The 19,367-nt window shown below is 42.1% G+C and overlaps 1 protein-coding gene across 2 annotated transcripts in view; it reads right to left on the reverse strand.

The window, feature by feature from the left end:
• Positions 1-19,367, reverse strand: part of prkacba (protein kinase, cAMP-dependent, catalytic, beta a) — a 135,498-nt gene that overhangs the window by 13,954 nt on the left and 102,177 nt on the right. For both annotated transcript variants that reach the window (XM_067989834.1, XM_067989833.1), the window contains exons 4-5: positions 18,380-18,478; positions 1,556-1,638 (exon numbers count right to left, since the gene is read on the reverse strand). In XM_067989834.1, coding sequence (XP_067845935.1) covers positions 1,556-1,638; positions 18,380-18,478 — 182 coding nt within the window. The remainder of the gene's footprint in view (positions 1-1,555; positions 1,639-18,379; positions 18,479-19,367) is intronic.

Raw genomic sequence — 19,367 nt, forward strand, 5'->3', positions numbered from 1 at the left:
CTCGGTGGTGTTGACAATTATTCTTGCTAAGCCTGTCACCCATTTGAACTTTCATTATAGAACATGTCGACTGAGTGTTTGGTCCTTTCCTTACAAACAAGGTGTGGAGATGCCGGTGATGGACTGGGGTGGACAAATGTAAGGAGTCTTACACCACCAGGTTATAGTCCAACAGCTTTATTTAAAATCACAAGCTTTTGAAGGCTCCCTCCTTCGTCAGGTGAGTGTGGGATTCCATAAAGGTACAGCATATATAGTCAGTTCTCTGACTATATATGCTGTACCTTTATGGAATCCCACACTCACCTAATGAAGGAGGAAGCCTCCGAAAGCTTGTGATTTTAAATAAAGCTGTTGGACTATAACCTGGTGTTGTAAGACTCCTTACATTTACAAACAAGGGGCTGATTTCAAAGGCCAATTGAAGCTGTCTGCCTTTTTTCTTAGTCTCAACTGTTTTAACAAATGTTCAGCAAAGACCCATTTCCTTTTGTGCCCCTCCCTACATCTACCCAGAACACCTGTAGGCAGACAGTGGTTGACACCAATGCTACAGTGCAGACAAGCTGAACTGTGATCCTTTTGCTCTATATCATTCTATTCTGATCTTGTAAGTGACAGATACAGGGCTCCACTGAGGAACTCAACAGCTGGTATTTATACCATGACTAGCTTGGAAATACAGCACTTATCTGAGTTCTCAGTACTTATCCTTTACCCTATAGTTCCCTTTTAAGAGCACACATCACCCCATAATTTCCCCACACCCAATATATAGAACCCCAGAATATAACCAAGTGCACTAACAAGGGCTTAATCTTAGATTTAAGAGGAGGCCGCACCCTCCATAAGTAGAAACTAAATTGTCAAGCAGGTTTAAGCTTAATTTATTAAGAGATTCCTTTATAGGCTCAGTATACTAAAACTGAAACTTGCGTAAAATACTGTGTGTCTAACTCCTCTTGGCCTGGGGAGAGAGCCCAATAGCAAAAAGAGGGAAAATGAAACTAAGGGAATCCCCTCTCCCACTGTAGGAGCCCCTAATATTATCCTCAAGTGCCCAGTTCTACCATCTGCCCCAACACATAAAAGATGCATCCACAGTCACTGCTTATACAGATTGGAAAAGTGAGTTGGCAATCAAAATGTAGTGCAGGAATTAAAATAGTAAAAATCTATAAATGTAATTTGGGTTTACAGGTCAAGATGTGTTATTGAATACACAAGTTCTTTTCCCCCCACAGGTGGGGGCATTTCAAATTTGTGGTTGTTGCTGATGACTAAATAAGGAAGGAAATAAACAGGTGTGACTGGCAAAGGAGTGTTGTATGTGGGATGTATTAGGTCACATGAAGGGATGATTTAGCCCTCAATTTACAGGGAGGAGCCTGGAGGAAAACTTGGAGGTGAGGTTAGGTAGCCTGAGGAACACTTGTGGTATGGGGAGAATGAGAGAATATGTATTACTCTAATGACTTCAAAAGCATATTTTTAAGTTCAAGGTGAGTAGTGTGACTCACTTTGTCCATCGGGTCACACGTGATCTAAACCTTACCTGAACCTTCCGATTCTTCTAAGATGTGAAAACATTTCACCGCCTGGCACGTACTCCATCACCATATATAAATTAGAGTTGTCCTAAAACACAGCGAAGAAAGGTATTTTATAAACTAGATAGTAAATATGAACATCAAGAGCCAACTGTTTCCACCTCTTAAAGAGCAAGTATCACAAGAATGTTTTAGGCAAACATTTTTTTATTGACTATTTTAAATAGCACATGGGTTACAGGAGTCTGACTATACCAGCTTGCAATAAATAAGCAGGCACACCCATTAACTCAGGGCGAGTTATTTCAGCACTGTGCTAATTCAACTCCCGTCGATTGTTGGGCTCTATAACTCTTCCGAGACCTGTCCCCAAAAATCAAACATTCTAACTCCCATAATGGTTTGTTTTAAAAGGATTACACATTGTGGGAAGGGGTATTATTCTTCTTCCATACTTTATGTTGCTGTGATCTCTGATTGAGGTTAAATTAGTTGAGCAAGGGCAATTGGGTAAGATGAAGGTATGAGCCATTTCAGGTGAGGTGAACGTATGAATAATTTAACAGCAATGATCAGCATCCACTTCCTTAAGACAGTGAAGCAGAATAGTACAGGTGATAGATCAGCTTTAGTAGTAAGTCGCCCATCAGAAACAATTAGTAACCTGGAAGGGCGTCAACACTTGAGTAACAGTCATCAGGCAGTTCAAAGTGAAATTAAAGCTCAAAAATAATTACGTTTGTGCAAGCCTTTAGAACAATTAACTTGACAGCTATGACAAGAGGTCTCGGAGAAGATAAAGCTGGAAACAAAACTAGAAAATAAAAGAGGAATATTTTAACATTATAAGATGTGTGGAAAGTAAGTATCTCCCTCCAAGAAGGAAAAATATAGCAGGACTAAGATCAAAATAACTGAATAACATGGCCAAAAATAACCTGAAGGTCAAAATTTAAAAAAAAATTATACAGGAAAACACGTAGTGAGGACTGGAAGGTATAAAGGTGCACTGTAAACAGCAATGAGGTATCCAAAGAAAGTACGCAGCTAGATTCTTAGAATTAAATACCAATAGAAGAGTTGGATAAAATGGGATAAACCATAGATTAATTAAGGAACAGCAAGAAAACAGGTAAGCTGCTAGGTTGATAGTTTTAGGGGGGTCCATAAATCAAAAGCTGTATCCAAGGACTGGAGGAAAGCAAAAATGATCCTGATGTTCAAAAAAAACATGAGATTGTGAATTATTAACAACTATTGTGGGGAAAATGTTTATGTGCACTATGAAAGGATGCTATCAACACAGATCCATTCGTAGAACTCAGCCTATTTGGTTCTCCCTATTATTCCATCTCTGATGGAGGAGATGTAAGGTTATGAAATTTGTTGAATTTTGTCGCCAAGCTTGTCGACAACTACTTTTGAAGAGATTTAGAATCACTCAAAGGAATCGAGATCAAGTGGATGGTCTGATGGCAGATGGATTTAATGTGGATTAACATGTGGTGTGCACAATAGAACAGGATACAAATATCTGTACATGATTTCAGAGTCTACAGCACAGAAACAGGCCATTTGGCCCAACTGGTCTATGCCGGATGAATGGATGTCAGTTTTCAACAGTACAAAAACAAAAGATTTTACTTTATTAACTAAAATATTCAGTCAATGTGAAGCTGTTATCATCAAAGCTAGTCATGTACTGGAATGATCTCAAGGGTGTTTGAAGTGATCCAGAGCAAAATGAATGTATGAGAATAATCTAGTTAGTAAACATCAACCAACTTCGTTTTAGAAGGGGAAAAGCTTGCATGTTATGTGATAGATACCGAGTCCAGAGGTAGGACAAAGCAGTTTTGGATACTGTTGGGGGAGATGGCTTATCAGGGGAAAGCAGCAGGAGCCAAGTGGGTACGGTAGCATAGTGGTTATGTTACTGGACTAGTAATCCAGAGGCCTGGACTAAAATCCAGAGTCATGAGTTAAAATCCCACCACGGCAGCTGGCGAATTTAAATTCAATTAATTAAATAAAAATCTGGAATTAAAATACTAGTATCAGTAATAACGGCCATGAAACTACCGGATTGTCGTAAAAACCCATCTGGTTCACTAATGTCCTTTAGGGAAGGAAACCTGCCGTCCTTACCCGGTCTGGCCTATATGTGACTCCAGACCCACAGCAATGTGGTTGATTCTTAATTGCCCTCTGAAATGGCCTAGCAAGCCACTCAGTTGTAAAATCTCGCTATGAAAAGTCATAATAAGAACCGTCACCACACGGGCTGCAGCGGTTCAAGAAGGCGGCTCACCACCACCTTCTTGAGGGCAATAAATGCTGGCCTCGCCAGCGACGCCCACATCCCGTGAACGAATAAAAAAAAAGTTTGTGGCACCACGGCTCTGCTGCACAGGGTCGCAGGGCTATAGTGATAGGGGATTCAATTGTAAGGGGAACAGATAGGCGTTTCTGCGGCCGCAAACGTGACTCCAGGATGGTATGTTGCCTCCCTGGTGCTAGGGTCAAGGATGTCACGGAGTGGCTGCTGGACATTCTGGAGGGGGAGGGTGAACAGCCGGTAGTCGTGGTCCATATCGGTACCAACGACATGGGTAAAAAAAGGGATGAGGTCCTGCAAAGTGAATTTAAGGAGCTAGGAGATAAATTCAAAAGCAGGACCTGAAAGGTAATGATCTCAGGGTTACTACCAGTGCCACGTGCTAGTGAGTATAGGAATAGGAGAATAGACAGGATGAATGCACGGCTGCAGGGATGGTGTAGGAGGGAGGGATTTAGATTCCTGGGACATTGGGACCGGTTCTGGAGAAGGTGGGACCTGTACAAGCGGGACGGGTTACACCCAAGCAGGACCGGGACCAATGTTCTTGCGGGGGTGTTTGCGAGTGCTGTTGGGGAAGGTTTAAACTAGAATGGCAGGGGGATGGGAACCTGAGCAGGGAGACAGAGGAGGGGGAAACAAGGATAGACAGAAAGGGAAGAAACAATAGTGGAAGTCAGAGAAAACAAGGGCGAAAAACAAATAGGGCCATAGTGCAAAATAAAACTAAGATGACTAGCAATCTTAAAAAGACACGTCTAAAGGCGTTGTGTCTTAATGTGCGGAACATTCGCAATAAGGTAGATGAATTAACTGCGCAGATAGATATTAACGGTTATGATATGGTGGCGATTACGGAGACATGGCTGCAGGGTGACCAAGGATGGGAATTGAACATCCAGGGGTATTCAATATTCAGGAAGGACGGGCAAAAAGGGAAAGGAGGTGGGGTAGCGTTGTTAGTAAAGGAGGAAATCAATGCAATTGTGAGGAAGGATATTGACTCGGAAAATCACTATGTGGAATCTGTGTGGGTGGAGCTAAGAAACACCAAGGGGCAAAAAACGTCGTTGGGAGTTGTCTATAGGCCCCCAAACAGTAGTGGAGATGTAGGGGAGGGCATTAAACAGGAAATTAGAGACGCATGCAAGAAGGGTACAACTATAATCATGGGTGACTTTAACATACATATAGATTGGTCAAACCAAATTAGCAATAATACTGTGGGGGAGGAATTCCTGGAGTGTGCACGTGATGGTTTTCTAGACCAATACGTTGAGTAACCAACTAGAGAACAGGCGATTCTAGACTGGGTATTGTGCAATGAGAAAGGATTAATTAACAATCTTGTTGTGCGGGGTCCCTTAGGGAAAAGCGATCATAAAATGATAGAATTCCTCATTAAGATGGAGAGTGAAGTAGTTGAATCCGAAACTAGGGTCCTGAATCTAAATAAAGGAAATTACGAAAGTATGAGGTGCGAGTTGGCTATGATAGATTGGGGAACTTTACTAAAAGGGATGATGGTGGATAGGCGATGGCTAATATTTAAAGAACGTGTGCAGGAATCACAACAATTATTCATTCCTGTCTGGCGCAAAAATAAAACAGGAAAGGTGGCTCAACTGTGGCTTACAAAAGAAATTAGGGATAGTATTAGATCCAAAAAGGAGACATATAAAATTGCCAGAAAAAGTGGCAAGCCTGAGGATTGGGAGCAGTTCAGAATTCAGCAAAGGAGGTCAAAGAGATCGATTAGGAGGGGAAAAAGAGAGTGTGAGAGTAAACTAGCAGGGAGCATAAAAACTGACTGAAAAAGCTTCTATAAATATGTCAAGAGGAAAAGATTAGTGAAGACAAATATAGGTCCCTTAGTCAAAAATCGGGGAAATTATAATGGGGAACAAAGAAATGGCAGAACAATTAAACACATACTTTGGTTCTGTCTTCACAAAGGAGGACACAAATAGCCTCCCAGAAGTGTTAGGGAACCAAGGATCTAGTGAGAGGGAAGAACTGAAAGAAACCAGTATTAGTAAAAAAAAAGTGCTAGGGAAATTAATGGGGCTAAAGGCTGACAAATCCCCAGGGACTGATAATCTACATCCCAGAGTACTAAAGGAAGTGGCCCTGGAAATAGTGGATGCATTGGTCATCATCTTCCAAAATTCTATAGACTCTGGAACAGTTCCTACAGGTTGGAGGGTGGCAAATGTAACCCCACTATTTAAAAAAGGAGGGAGAGAAAAAAACAGGGAATTACAGACCAGTTAGTCTAACATCAGTAGTAGGGAAAATGCTAAAGTCTATTATAAAAGATGTGATAACAGAACACTTGGAAGGCATTAATGGGATTGGACAAAGTCAGCATGGGTTTATGAAAGGGAAATTATGCTTAACAAATCTACTGGAGTTTTTTGAGGATGTAACTAGTAGAATAGATAGGGGAGAACCAGTGGTTGTGGTGTATTTGGATTTTCAGAAGGCTTTTAATAAGGTCCCACACAAGAGGTTAGTGTGCAAAATTAAAGCACATGGGATTGGGGGGGAATATACTGGCATGGATTGAGAATTGGTGACAGATAGGAAACAGAGAGTAGGCATAAACGGGTCTTTTACCAGGTGGCAGTGACTAGTGGGGTACCGCAGGGATCAGTGCTTGGGCCCCAGCTATTCACAATATTCATCAATGATTTGGATGAGGGAACTAAATGTAACATTTCCATGTTTGCAGACGACACAAAGCTGGGGTGGAATGTGAGCTGTGAGGAGGATACAAAGAGGCTCCAATGTGATTTAGACAAGTTGGGTGAGTGGGCAAGAACAAGGCAGATGCAGTATAACGTGGATAAATGTGAGGTTATCCACTTTGGTCGTAAAAACAGAACGACAGATTATTATCTGAATGGTGATAGATTGGGAAAAGGGGAGGTGCAACAAGACCTGGGTGTCCTTGTTCACCAGTCGCTGAAAGCCAGCATTCAGGGGCAGCAAGCAGTTAGGAAGGCGAATAGTAGGTTGGCCTTCATTGCAAGAGGATTTGAGTACAGGAGCAGGGATGTCTTACTGCAGTTATACAGGGCCTTGGTGCAGTTGTATTGTGTGCAGTTTTGGTCGTCTTATCTGAGGAAGGATGTCCTTGCCATGGAGGGAGTGTAACGAAGGTTTACCAGACTGATTCCTGGGATGGCAGGACTGACGTATGAGGAGAGATTGGGTCGACTAGGCCTATATTCACTGGAGTTTAGAAGAATGAGAGGTGATCTCATCGAAACATATAAAATTCTAACAGGACTAGACAGACTAGATGCAGGGAGGATTTTCCCGATGGCTGGAGAGTCCAGAACCAGGGGTCACAGTCTCAGGATACGGGGTATGCATTTATAACCGAGATGAGGAGAAATTTCTTCACTGAGGGTGGTGAACCTGTGGAATTCTCTACCACAGAAGGCAGTGGAGGCCAAGTCATTAGATGTATTCAAGAAGGAGATAGATATATTTCTTAATGCTAAAGGGATCAAGGGATATGGGGAAAAAGTGGGAACAGGGTACTGAGTTAGACAGTCAGCCTGATCATTTTGAAGGGCTGAATGGCCTACTTGTGCTCCTATTTTCTATGTTTCGATGTTTGTTTGAATGGCACCCCAGCCACTAGACTCAGTATCCATTGCCTCCTCCATTGGTGCACTGTAGCTGCAGTATGTACTGTCTACAGGATGCACTGCAGCAACTCATCCTCTTCAACAGCACCTCCCTGCCCCAAGGCTTCTAACATTGAGAAGGACGAGAGCTGCAGTATCATTTTTAAAAAATTTGTTCATGGGATATGGGCGTCGCTGGCAATGCCAGCATTTATTGCCCATCCCTAATTGCCCTTGAGAAGGTGGTGGTGAGCCGCCTACTTGAACCGCTGCAGTCCATGTGGTGAAGGTTCTCCCACAGTTGTGTTAGGGAGTTGCAGGATTTTGACCCAGCGACGATGAAGGAACGGCAATATATTTCCAAGTCGGGATGGTGTGTGACTTGGAGGGGAACATGCAGGTGGTGTTGTTCCCATGTGCCTGCTGCTTTTCTCCTTCTAGGTGGTAGAGGTCGCGGGTTTGGGAGGTGCTGTCGAAGAAGCCCTGGCAAGTTGCTGCAGTGCATCCTGTGGATGGTACACATTGCAGCCACTGTGCGCCGGTGGTGAAGGGAGTGAATGTTTAGGGTGGTGGATGGGGTGCCAATCAAGCAGGCTGCTTTGTCCTGGATGGTGTCGAGCTTCTTGAGTGTTGTTGGAGCTGCACTCATCCAGGCAAGTGGCGACCATGATCAGCAAGCTCCGCTCCATCATCAGTTAATATTCTGGAAAGCCTTATCTAACACTGTCATAGGAGCACCATCACTACAAGGACTGCAGCAGTTCAAGAAAGACCCACCATCACCTTTTCAGGGCAACTAGGAATGGGCAATAAATGCTGCCTTGCAAGAAAAAAAAGTGGAAAACCACTTGACATAGTTTATTTAGATTTCCAAAAATGCTGCTACTGAAACTGAAAGCAGTGCCAATTCAAGGTAAAATGAGCACTTTGGAAAGGAATTCATTGGCTGAAGAGAAGAAATCAGCAGATACTTGTCAGGAGAATGAAGTCAGAATGGAGAGATGTACTGAGTGCAGTGTCCCAGGGAATCCTAGCTCTGACTCAACTGTTCCTAATCTACATGAATGAATCTAATACAAACTGGTCAAATCGTTGATAATACTAAATTGGGGGCACAGCTGAGTTAGAGGAAGCAGCCACGAACCTACAATTGGAATTACATACAATCTGCAGATGGGCAAATCAGTAGCAGTTAAAATTCAATAGACAGATGCAAGATACTACATCCTACGACTTGGATATCACGAGTATACTATAAATGGTGTAGCAATAGTTAAAGATGAAGTGGAAATTGATCTGAGGGTAACAGTGGATTTGACACAACATGTAAAATCACCTTGAAGCAGCAATAAACAAAGCAAACAGAATACTAAATTATATTGTTAGATCAGTGTGATATGTATCATGCTAAAACGGTTTAGTGCCCTGTTCAGATGACATCTTGAGTGCTATGTTCATTTTTGGTCACCAAGACACAAGGGAAACCAGCAAGAACTGGGATTAGAAAGAATATCCACCCCCGCCCCCCGACCCACCCCGTGTACTTGGCACTGGGTATGTGAAAATGACTGCCAGCTAAAGCCATGTTGATTAACACCTTAAAAGAAGGGTCTGGCAGAATTCTTCATCGGGAGATTAAATGGTTGGCTCAAGTGAATTGTACATGGTCTGTGGAAGAAATAGCTTGAATGACTTTTTTTCATTTCATGCTTCTGGATATAATTTTAATTAATTTTAGATGGAAAAAGGATATTTGCTGATAACACTATTATATTCTGCCTACAGAGGGCTCTATTGCACAGTGACTAGTAATTTATGAAATATTTTGCAAAGTACCATCTTTTTGAGTTAAAATTTGGTTTCTTTTGTTATACTTAGTAGAGTGTTACCTTAATCAAAAAAAAAAGCTTAAACTGTACAAAGCTACATGATGATTTAAGAACATAAGAACATAAGAAATAGGAGCAGGAGTAGGCCAATCGGCCCCTCGAGCCTGCTCCGCCATTCAATAAGATCATGGCTGATCTGATCCTAACCTCAAATCTAAATTCATGTCCAATTTCCTGCCCGCTCCCTGTAACCCCTAATTCCCTTTACTTCTAGGAAACTGTCGATTTCTGTTTTAAATTTACTAAATGATCTAGCTTCCACAGCTTCCTGGGGCAGCAAATTCCACAGACCTACTACCCTCTGAGTGAAGAAGTTTCTCCTCATCTCAGTTTTGAAAGCACAGCCCCTTATTCTAAGATTATGCTCCCTAGTTCTAGTTTCACCCATCCTTGGGAACATCCTTACCGCATCCACCCGATCAAGCCCCTTCACAATCTTATATGTTTCAATGAGATCGCCTCTCATTCTTCTGAACTCCAATGAGTAGAGTCCCAATCTACTCAACCTCTCCTCATACGTCCGCCCCCTCATCCCCGGGATTAACCGAGTGAACCTTCTTTGTACTGCCTCGAGAGCAAGTATGTCTTTTCTTAAGTATGGACACCAAAACTGTATGCAGTATTCCAGGTGCGGTCTCACCAATACCTTATATAACTGCAGCAATACCTCCCTGTTTTTATATTCTATCCCCCGAGCAATAAAAGCCAACATTCCGTTGGTCTTCTTGATCACCTGCTGCACCTGCATACTAACTTTTTGATTTTCTTGCACTAGGACCCCCAGATCCCTTTGAACTGCAGTACTTTCCAGTTTCTCGCCTTTAAGATAATAACTTGCTCTCTGATTTTTCCTGCCAAAGTGCATAACCTCACATTTTCCAATATTGTATTGCATCTGCCAAATCTCCGCCCACTCACCCAGCCTGTCTATATCCCCCTGTAGGTTTTTTATGTCCTCCTCACTCTCCACTTTCCCTCCCATCTTTGTATCATCTGCAAACTTTGATATGTTACACCCGGTCGCCTCCTCCAAATCGTTAATATAGATTGTAAAGAGTTGGGGACCCAGCACCGACCCCTGCGGAATACCACTGGCCACTGGTTGCCAGTCCGAGAATGAACCATTTATCCCAACTCTCTGCTTCCCGTTAGATAACCAATCCTCCACCCATGCCAGAATATTACCCCTAATCAAGTGATTCTTTATCCTGAGCAATAATCTTTTATGTGGCACCTTGTCGAATGCCTTCTGGAAGTCTAAATACACTACGTCCACTGGTTCCCCTTTATCCACCCTGTACGTTATGTCCTCAAAGAACTCAAGCAAATTTGTCAGACATGACTTCCCCTTCGTAAAGCCATGCTGACTTTGTCCAATTAAATTATGCTTATCCAAATGTTCCGCTACTGTATCCTTAATAATAGACTCCAAAATTTTACCCACCACAGATGTTAGGCTAACTGGTCTATAATTTCCAGCCTTCTGCCTACTACCCTCTTTAAATAAGGGTGTTACATTAGCAGTTTTCCAATCTGCCGGGACCTTTGCCGAGTCCAGAGAATTGTGGAAAATTATTACCAAAGCATCCACAATCCCTACTGCCACTTCCCTTAAGACCCTCGGATGTAAGCCATCAGGTCCAGGGGATTTATCAGCCTTGAGTCCCATTAATTTACTGAGTACCAATTCCATGGTGATTTTAATCGTATTAAGCTCCTCCCCCCCAGAGCCCCCTGTTTGTCCAGTGTTGGGATATTCTTAGTGTCCTCTACCGTAAAGACTGAAACAAAATATTTGTTCAGCATTTTTGCCATCTCCATGTTCCCCACTATTAATTTCCCGGTCTCATCCTCTAAGGGACCTATGTTTGCCTTGGCCACCCGTTTTCTTTTTATATAACTAATGAAACTCTTGCTATCTGTTTTTATATTTTTTGCTAATTTATTTTCATAATCTATCTTCCCTTTCTTAATCAATCCTTTAGTTACTTTTTGCTGTCATTTGAAGACTTCCCAATCCTTCTATCCTCCCACCAAGTTTGGCTACCTCATATGTCCTTGTTTTTAGTCGGATACTATCCTTAATTTCTTTACTTAGCCACGCATGGCTGTCATTTCTTTTACACCCTTTTTTCCTCAGTGGAATTTTTTTTTTTTGAAAGTTATAAAATAACTCCTTGAATGAACACCACTGCTCATGTACCGTCTTACCCTTTAATCTATTTTCCCAGTCCACTTTAATCAATTCCGCTCTCATACCATCATAGTCTCCTTTATTCAAGCTCAGTACGCTTGTTTGAGAACCAACCTTCTCACCCTCTAATTGGATATGGAATGTAACCATGTTATGGTCACTCATTCCAAGGGGATCCTTAACTGGGACATTATTAATTAATCCTGGCTCATTACACAGGACCAGGTCCAAGGTTGCTTGCCGCCTTGTAGGATCAGTTACATACTGCTCAAGAAATCCATCCCTAATACACTCAATAAACTCTTCCTCAAGACTGCCCTGCCCAATTTGATTTGTCCAGTTAATATGATAGTTAAAATCCCCCATAATTATAGCTGTTCCCTTATTACATGCCCCGACTATTTCCTGATTAATACTTCTTCCAGCAGAGCTGCAACTATTAGGAGGCCTATATACTACGCCCACGAGTGTTTTTTTCCCCTTATTATTCCTTATCTCTACCCAAACTGTTTCATTATCCTGATCCTTTGTCCCTTCTCTGTATTACAGTGATTCCTTCCTTTATTAACATAGCCACCCCACCTCCCCTTCCTTCCTGCCTGTCCTTCCTGATTGTTAAATACCCTGGCATATTTAATTCCCAATCGTTGTCACCCTGCAGCCATGTTTCTGTAATGGCCACAAGATCATACCCATACGTAGTTATTTGTGCCGTTAACTCGTCCATTTTGTTACGAATGCTACGTGCATTCAGATAAAGAACTTTCAAATATGTTTTGTGACACTTAGTTCCTGCTTTTTCCTTTTTTAACACTTTACCTTTTACTCCATACCTTCTGTCCCTTCCTGACACACTTTCCTCTGTCTCCCTGCTCAGGTTCCCAACCCCCTGCCACAGCTTTGATGCTGGGTTAATCGCCTTACGCCTTCTAGTTTTTATTTTATCTGTCGTGCCTAAAGTACACTTTCTTTCCGCTGCTCTACGCTTTTCCCTTTCACTTGTTCTTGAACAACTGTTTGGACTATTTGTATTGTAGATTTCCCCTGGGTCTTCCCCTCTCTTGCTGCTCTCAACTTTATTCCCTTCTGACACCCCGCTCAGGTTCCCATCCCCCTGCCACTCTAGTTTAAACCTTCCCCAACAGCACTAGCAAACACCCCCGCGAGGACATTGGTCCCGGTCCTGCTCGGGTGTAACCAGTCACGCTTGTACAGGTCCCACCTTCCCCAGAACCAGTCCCAATGTCCCAGGAATCTAAATCCCTCCCTCCTACACCATCCCTGCAGCCACGCATTCATCCTGTCTATTCTCCTGTTCCTATACTCACTAGCACGTGGCACCGGTAGTAATCCTGAGATCACTACCTTTGAAGTCCTGCTTTTTAATTTATCTCCTAACTCCTTAAATTCACCTTGCAGGACCCCATCGCTTTTTTTTAACCTATGTCGTTGATAGCAATATGGACCACGACTACTGGCTGTTCACCCTCCCCCTCCAGAATGCCCTGCAACCACTCCGTGACATCCTTGACCCTAGCACCAGGGAGGCAACATACCATCCTGGAGTCACGTTTGCGGCCGCAGAAACGCCTATCTGTTCCCCTTACAATTGAATCCCCTATCACTATAGCTCTGCCACTCTTCTTCCTCCACTCCTGTGCAGCAGAGCCACCCGTGGTGCCCCGAACCTGGCTCTTGCTGCTTTCCCCTGATAAGCCATCTCCCCCAACAGTATCTAAAGTAGAATATCTGTTTGAGAGAGAGATGGCCCCAGTGGACTCCTGCTCTACCTGCCTAGTCCTTTTACTCTGCCTGGTGGTCACCCATTTCCTTTATGCCTGCGTACTCTTTACCTGCGGTGTGACCACCTCACTGAACGTGCTATCCACGATAGTCTCAGCATCACGGATACTCCACAGTGAATCCACCCACAGCTCCAGCTCCGAAAGACGGTTAAGCCAGTAGCTGCAGCTGGACACACTTCCAATACACATGGATCCACGATTCAATAATGCATCCACTATTTCCATGGCTACCTCTTTTAGTACTCTGGGATGCAGATTATCAGGTCCTGGAGATTTATCGGCTTTCAGTCCCATTAATTTCTCCAGCACTATTTTTTTCACCAATGCTAATTTCCTTTAATTCATCCTTCTCACTAGTCCTTTGGTTCCCTAGCATTTCTGGGAAGTTATTTGTGTCCTCTTCCGTGAAGACAGAACCAAAGAATTTGTTTAATTGCTCTGCCATTTCCCTGTTCCCCATTATAAATTCTCCCGTTTCTGACTGTAAGGGACTTACATTTGCCTTCACTAATCTTTTTCTTTTTACATACTTTTACAGTCCACTTTTATGTTCCTTGCAAGTTTACTCTCATACTCTTATTTTTCCCCTCTTAATCAATCTCCTGGTCCTTTTTTGCTAAATTCTAAACTGCTCCCAATCCTCAGGCTTGCTACTTTTTCTGGCAACTTTATATGACTCCTCTTTGGATCTAATACGATCCTTAATTTCTTTTGTTAGCCATGGTTGGGCCGCTTTTCCTTTTGTGTTTTTGCGCCAGAAAGGAATGTATAATTGTTGCAATTCATGCATTCGTTCTTTAAATGTTAGCCATTGCCTATCCACCGTCGTGCCTTTTAATGAAGCTTCCCAATCTATCATAGCCAACTCACTCCTCATACCTTCGTAGTTTCCTTTGTTTAGATTTAGGACCCTAGTTTTGGATTGGACTACTTCGCTTTCCATCTTAATAAAGAATTCTATCATGTTATGCTCACTCTTCCCTAAAGGGCTCTGCACAACAAGATTATTAATTAACCCCTTCTCATTGCACAATACCCAATCTAGGATAGCCTGTTCCCTGGTTGGCTCCTCAACGTACTGGTCCAAAAAACCATCTCGTTCACATTCCAGGAATTCATCCTCCACGGTATTATTGCTAATTTGGTTTGACCAGTCTATATGTAGATTAAAGTTACCCATGATTACTATAATACCCTTGTTACATGCATCTCTAATTTCCTGTTTGATGCGGTTCCCTACCCCTTGGTGCTTCTTAACTCCACCCAGACTGATTCTACATCTTGATTTTCTGAGCCAATATCCTTTCTCACTTTTGCTCTGATTTCATCCTTTACTAACAACTCCAGGTGAAGACAGGTAAAGGATGAAAGCAATTTGCAACGTTAGGCAAAGTTACAAATTCAAATGCTAGCTTCCTAGTCCATAACACAGTGCACTAACATATTGCACAAATTCAAAGCCTTTAACTCAAGAAATATCTACCTTGTAGGGTCTTCCTCCATTCTTTGAACAGAAACCATCCTCCAAACACTGCTGAGTGCCCGCACTTTTAAGTACATGTTTTTAAGGGGGGTGGGGGGAGGATGAACGCCCCTTTCAGAGGGTGAGTTGTGATTTTACAATGAAGGAAAGTGTGTTTCCGGGGGTGGGGGGGGGGGGGGGGGGGAGGAGGAGAGGAGAGATCAAGAACTACAGTGAACGAACAAAGAATGTGAAGTCCGCTTAACACTGTTAAGGTCACCCTCTGACAGATCTGTCAACTGATTTCAGCTGTCTCCAAGGAAGAATCAACAAGACAGCAAGACTGCAGTGTGAAGGAGGCAAGGGTCTCAGGACAGACCCCGAATTGACCAAAATACAATGACAGAAATATCTCAGAAGTCATCATGGATTTCACTAACACGCACTTACAGCGCAATGGGAGAGGTCACCACTCCTGGCATCTGCAAGGAGCTTTGCCATTGGAGGGCTCTGGTGTGTTCTCATTATTGCTCATGGGAAATTGGGAATTGACCAGCGTTTGGGTATAGACGGTTCCATTCCAATCAACATGAACAAGGTAAGACTCGGTACCAGTCAGCAACCTAGGATATCTCCAGATTGAATGTCATCCAGCCCAACCGGTGCTTGCCAAATGCACTGAGTAGAACGCAGATTGCAGATACTGCTAGGAATATATTTGGAGTCCTTGTAGTCTTCAAAGATTCCAGATGCTTCAGGAAGCCAGGAAAATATTGAGTTTTTTAGCACTGGACCATTTGGTGCCAACTGCACATCATGATGACAGGTGCCAGTACAGCCAGTCTACGTCAGAACAAATGGACCTCTGTCTGTTAGCTAAGATAGAAGCCCATGGAATCGAGGGAAAAGTACGGACTTGGTTAGGAAGTTGGCTGAGCGAAAGGCGACAGAGGGTAGGGATAATGGGAAGGTACTCACATTGGCAGGATGTGACTAGTGGAGTCCCGCAGGGATCTGTCTTGGGGCCTCAATTATTCACAATATTTATTAACAACTTAGATGAAGGCATAGAAAGTCTCATATCTAAGTTTGCCGATGACACAAAGATTGGTGGCATTGTAAGCAGTGTAGATGAAAACATAAAATTACAAAGCGATATTGATAAATTAGGTGAATGGGCAAAATTGTGGCAAATGGAATTCAATGTCGACAAATGTGAGGTCATCCACTTTGGATCAAAAAAGGATAGAACAGGGTGCTTCCTAAATGGTAAAAAGTTAAAAACAGTGGATGTCCAAAAGGACTTAGGGGTTCAGGTACATAGATCATTGAAGTGTCATGAACAGGTGCAGAAAATAATCAAGAAGGCAAATGGAATGTTGGCCTTTATATCTAGAGGACTGGAGTACAAGGGGGCAGAAGTTATGCTGCAGCTTTACAAAACCCTGGTTAGACCGCACCTGGAGTACTGTGAGTAGTTCTGGGCACCGCACCTTCGGAAGGACATATTGGCCTTGGAGGGAGTGCAGCGTAGGTTTACTAGAATGATACCCGGACTTCAAGGGTTAAGTTACGAGGAGAGATTACACAAATTGGTGTTGTATTCTCTAGAGTTTCGAAGGTTAAGGGGTGATCTGATCGAAGTTTATAAGATATTAAGGGGAACAGATAGGGTGGATAGAGAGAAACTATTTCCGCTGGTTGGGGATTTTGGGAGTAGGGGGCACAGTCTAAAAATTAGAGCCAGACCTTTCAGGAGCGAGATTAGAAAACATTTCTACACACAAAGGGCTGTAGAAGTTTGGAACTCTCTTCCGCAAACGGCAATTGATACTAGTTCAATTGCTAAATTTAAATCTGAGATAGCTTTTTGGCAACCAAAGGTATTAAGGGATATGGGCCAAAGGCAGGTACATGGAGTTAGATCACAGATCAGCCATGATCTTATCAAATGGCGGAACAGGCACGAGGGGGCTGAATGGCCTACTCCTGTTCCTATGTCTGATTTTCTCAATAACTATCTGCATCCTTTGGTTCTGGGCAGAGGCATTTTTCAATTATGGGCATCATAAGAAATGATAATGGCTATCAGTGGCTATAAAGGCTCTATTACATTTAATGCAATCTTTATAACTGTATTTCTGAGGCAAATTTGCAGTGTCAAGTATGTTGAAAACCCGACATGGTAGATGAATGTGGATACTGTGGAACAACAAGGGAAATTACACAAAAACTACATATGTATTACTGAAGAAACAAATTAAGTGCTAAAAATAATTGGAGTGAAAACTGTGAGAGGTCACATTGCATGAGTATAGCAGTGTCATTTTACAGATACAAGGAAAAAATAAATTGCCCTTTTGCAGGTGGATCACTTCTTATACAGCTCACAATAATGAGAAGGGTCACATTGGCAACATATCCATTGTCATCGTATCATTGTCCCATGCATCCTTTTTCCTCCGAAACCTACTTGCCAATGCTGGCATCGAGAATTGTGTGGAGGATGCCCAGAATAAAGAAAATCATTATAAATGCTGCCACCCTCTATGCAAAACATACCTTGCTGTATCATTAAAGACCAACTGGGCAAGTCATATCAAGTCTTCCATAGAGTCCACATTGCCCTTTTCTTCCATGCAAATTACAAGGTATAAATTAACTTCAACACATGTTGCAATAAGGTGTCATTTGTGGGATGTGTCATACGTCAATTCTTGTCGACTACTTTTAAATGTAACACCTTTGTTCAGTTTCATCTATACCTTATGTCCCATCAAGACACACTTCATAACAGAAAAGAAGTGAGTTGTGTATGAGGGGGTGATTAATATTGCAGCGTTAGTTAATATCCTGTATGCAACTGATTATAGGTTAATGAAGGGATTGGTTTATTATATATATATATATACACACACACACACACACACACATACACATATGGTCATAACCAGTATTGAAATATAATTTGCAGATTCAGCAATAGAGGGGAATCAACATGTAATAAAACCATTTGTCTTGACAGTTAAGTCCTAATGAAGTATCAATAGTGGCAACACATCTGTCAAAAGCTTACAAACACACGGTACTTAAGTCTACACATTTACATTAATGGAAAATTATAGGTTTTCAGACACATCAGAAATATATAAAATTCCAATGATGAAAAAAACATCAAAGTCCATGACCTTCTCCCCCACAAGTAACCATTTAAGATCAGGTTTTACACAACTGATTACAAGTTTAAGGCTCTATAGTAGCAACCACATGTAGTTTCTTCAAGTTATCACCTGGCAACTAGTGGGATAACTCTCAGTATTTGGAGCATCGTTCCAAAAAACAATCTTTTTTAGCCCCTTTCAGCAAATTATAGACGTTACAATTCTCCTAAGTGGCGGATGAGTACGAAGGATTGAAAAAGCATTGTAACATATATGGAAGCAGAATTAGGGCAGATGTTCAATGCTGTCCTTCCAAAATCTGATGTTATGAATATTTACCTTGAAGGAATACTCCAATTTCACCAGAAATGGGAAATTAACAGCCTGCAATATTCTCTTCTCATTGAGCGTGTGTTCTATTTGCTTCAGTTTGACAACCTAAAGAAAAATGACATTACTTAACGAGAACATTCCTGTTGAAGGGATCACCGTGTTAATTTGTGCAATAGCCTTTTACTTCATTGGAGCTACATGGATAAGTCTGAACAATTTAAACACGTAAATCAAATTAGGGATAACTAGCAAATCTCAACTCAACAGTCGCTCTCCAACAATAAGAATTCTGCTTTATATTTGATTTATTCCCCTTCTTTGGGGATGGGAGAAGAGAAATGAGTCTTGTTTAATGAGTTCCAATTTGGGTCAAATTAGTAAGAACAGGTAATGAAAATGTGGTAAAGTTTAAGTCCACACGTTACTTCATTGCTTCCCTCTACTTTCCTCTGCTGCAAAGGAAAAGGCATAATAATGTTGAAAACAAGACTCATCACACTGTCTCCTACTCTAGCTCACTCTTTCACAGGACCTCAAAACCGTGGAACTCCTTACCTCTCAGTCTTCCCTTCCTTCTATAATCTACAGGCTTTTAAAACGCAATCCTGGCATCACCTAACCACTGCGTGTTGATTTATCTTGTCTTCTCTACTACTCTTTGCAACATTGGTCCTGCATAGTGTCCTGCACTATGGACCCTGGCCTTTCACATTTCACCTAGGTTTCTCAATAAAAAAACAAGAAATGAATGAGAAAGTTAAGTAGACAAACATTAACTATGAAGATACCAGATGGATTTAGCAAATGTACCATTGTGTACACAGCATTTACTATTAGATTTATTATTTTGTTTTTTAAAAGCCCCAAGCTGACTGATCTCCACCAAAGTGACTGAGTGCGTTATGCAGTTAGTCTCAGTGCCCATGGATTTTTGGAGGTGGGGGATATAAGGTAGGGTCCCATTCCAATAACTCTTGCTGGGAAGTGCATGTGT

This window comes from Heptranchias perlo, chromosome 9, assembly GCF_035084215.1.
Source record: "Heptranchias perlo isolate sHepPer1 chromosome 9, sHepPer1.hap1, whole genome shotgun sequence".
Lineage (NCBI taxonomy): Eukaryota > Metazoa > Chordata > Chondrichthyes > Hexanchiformes > Hexanchidae > Heptranchias > Heptranchias perlo.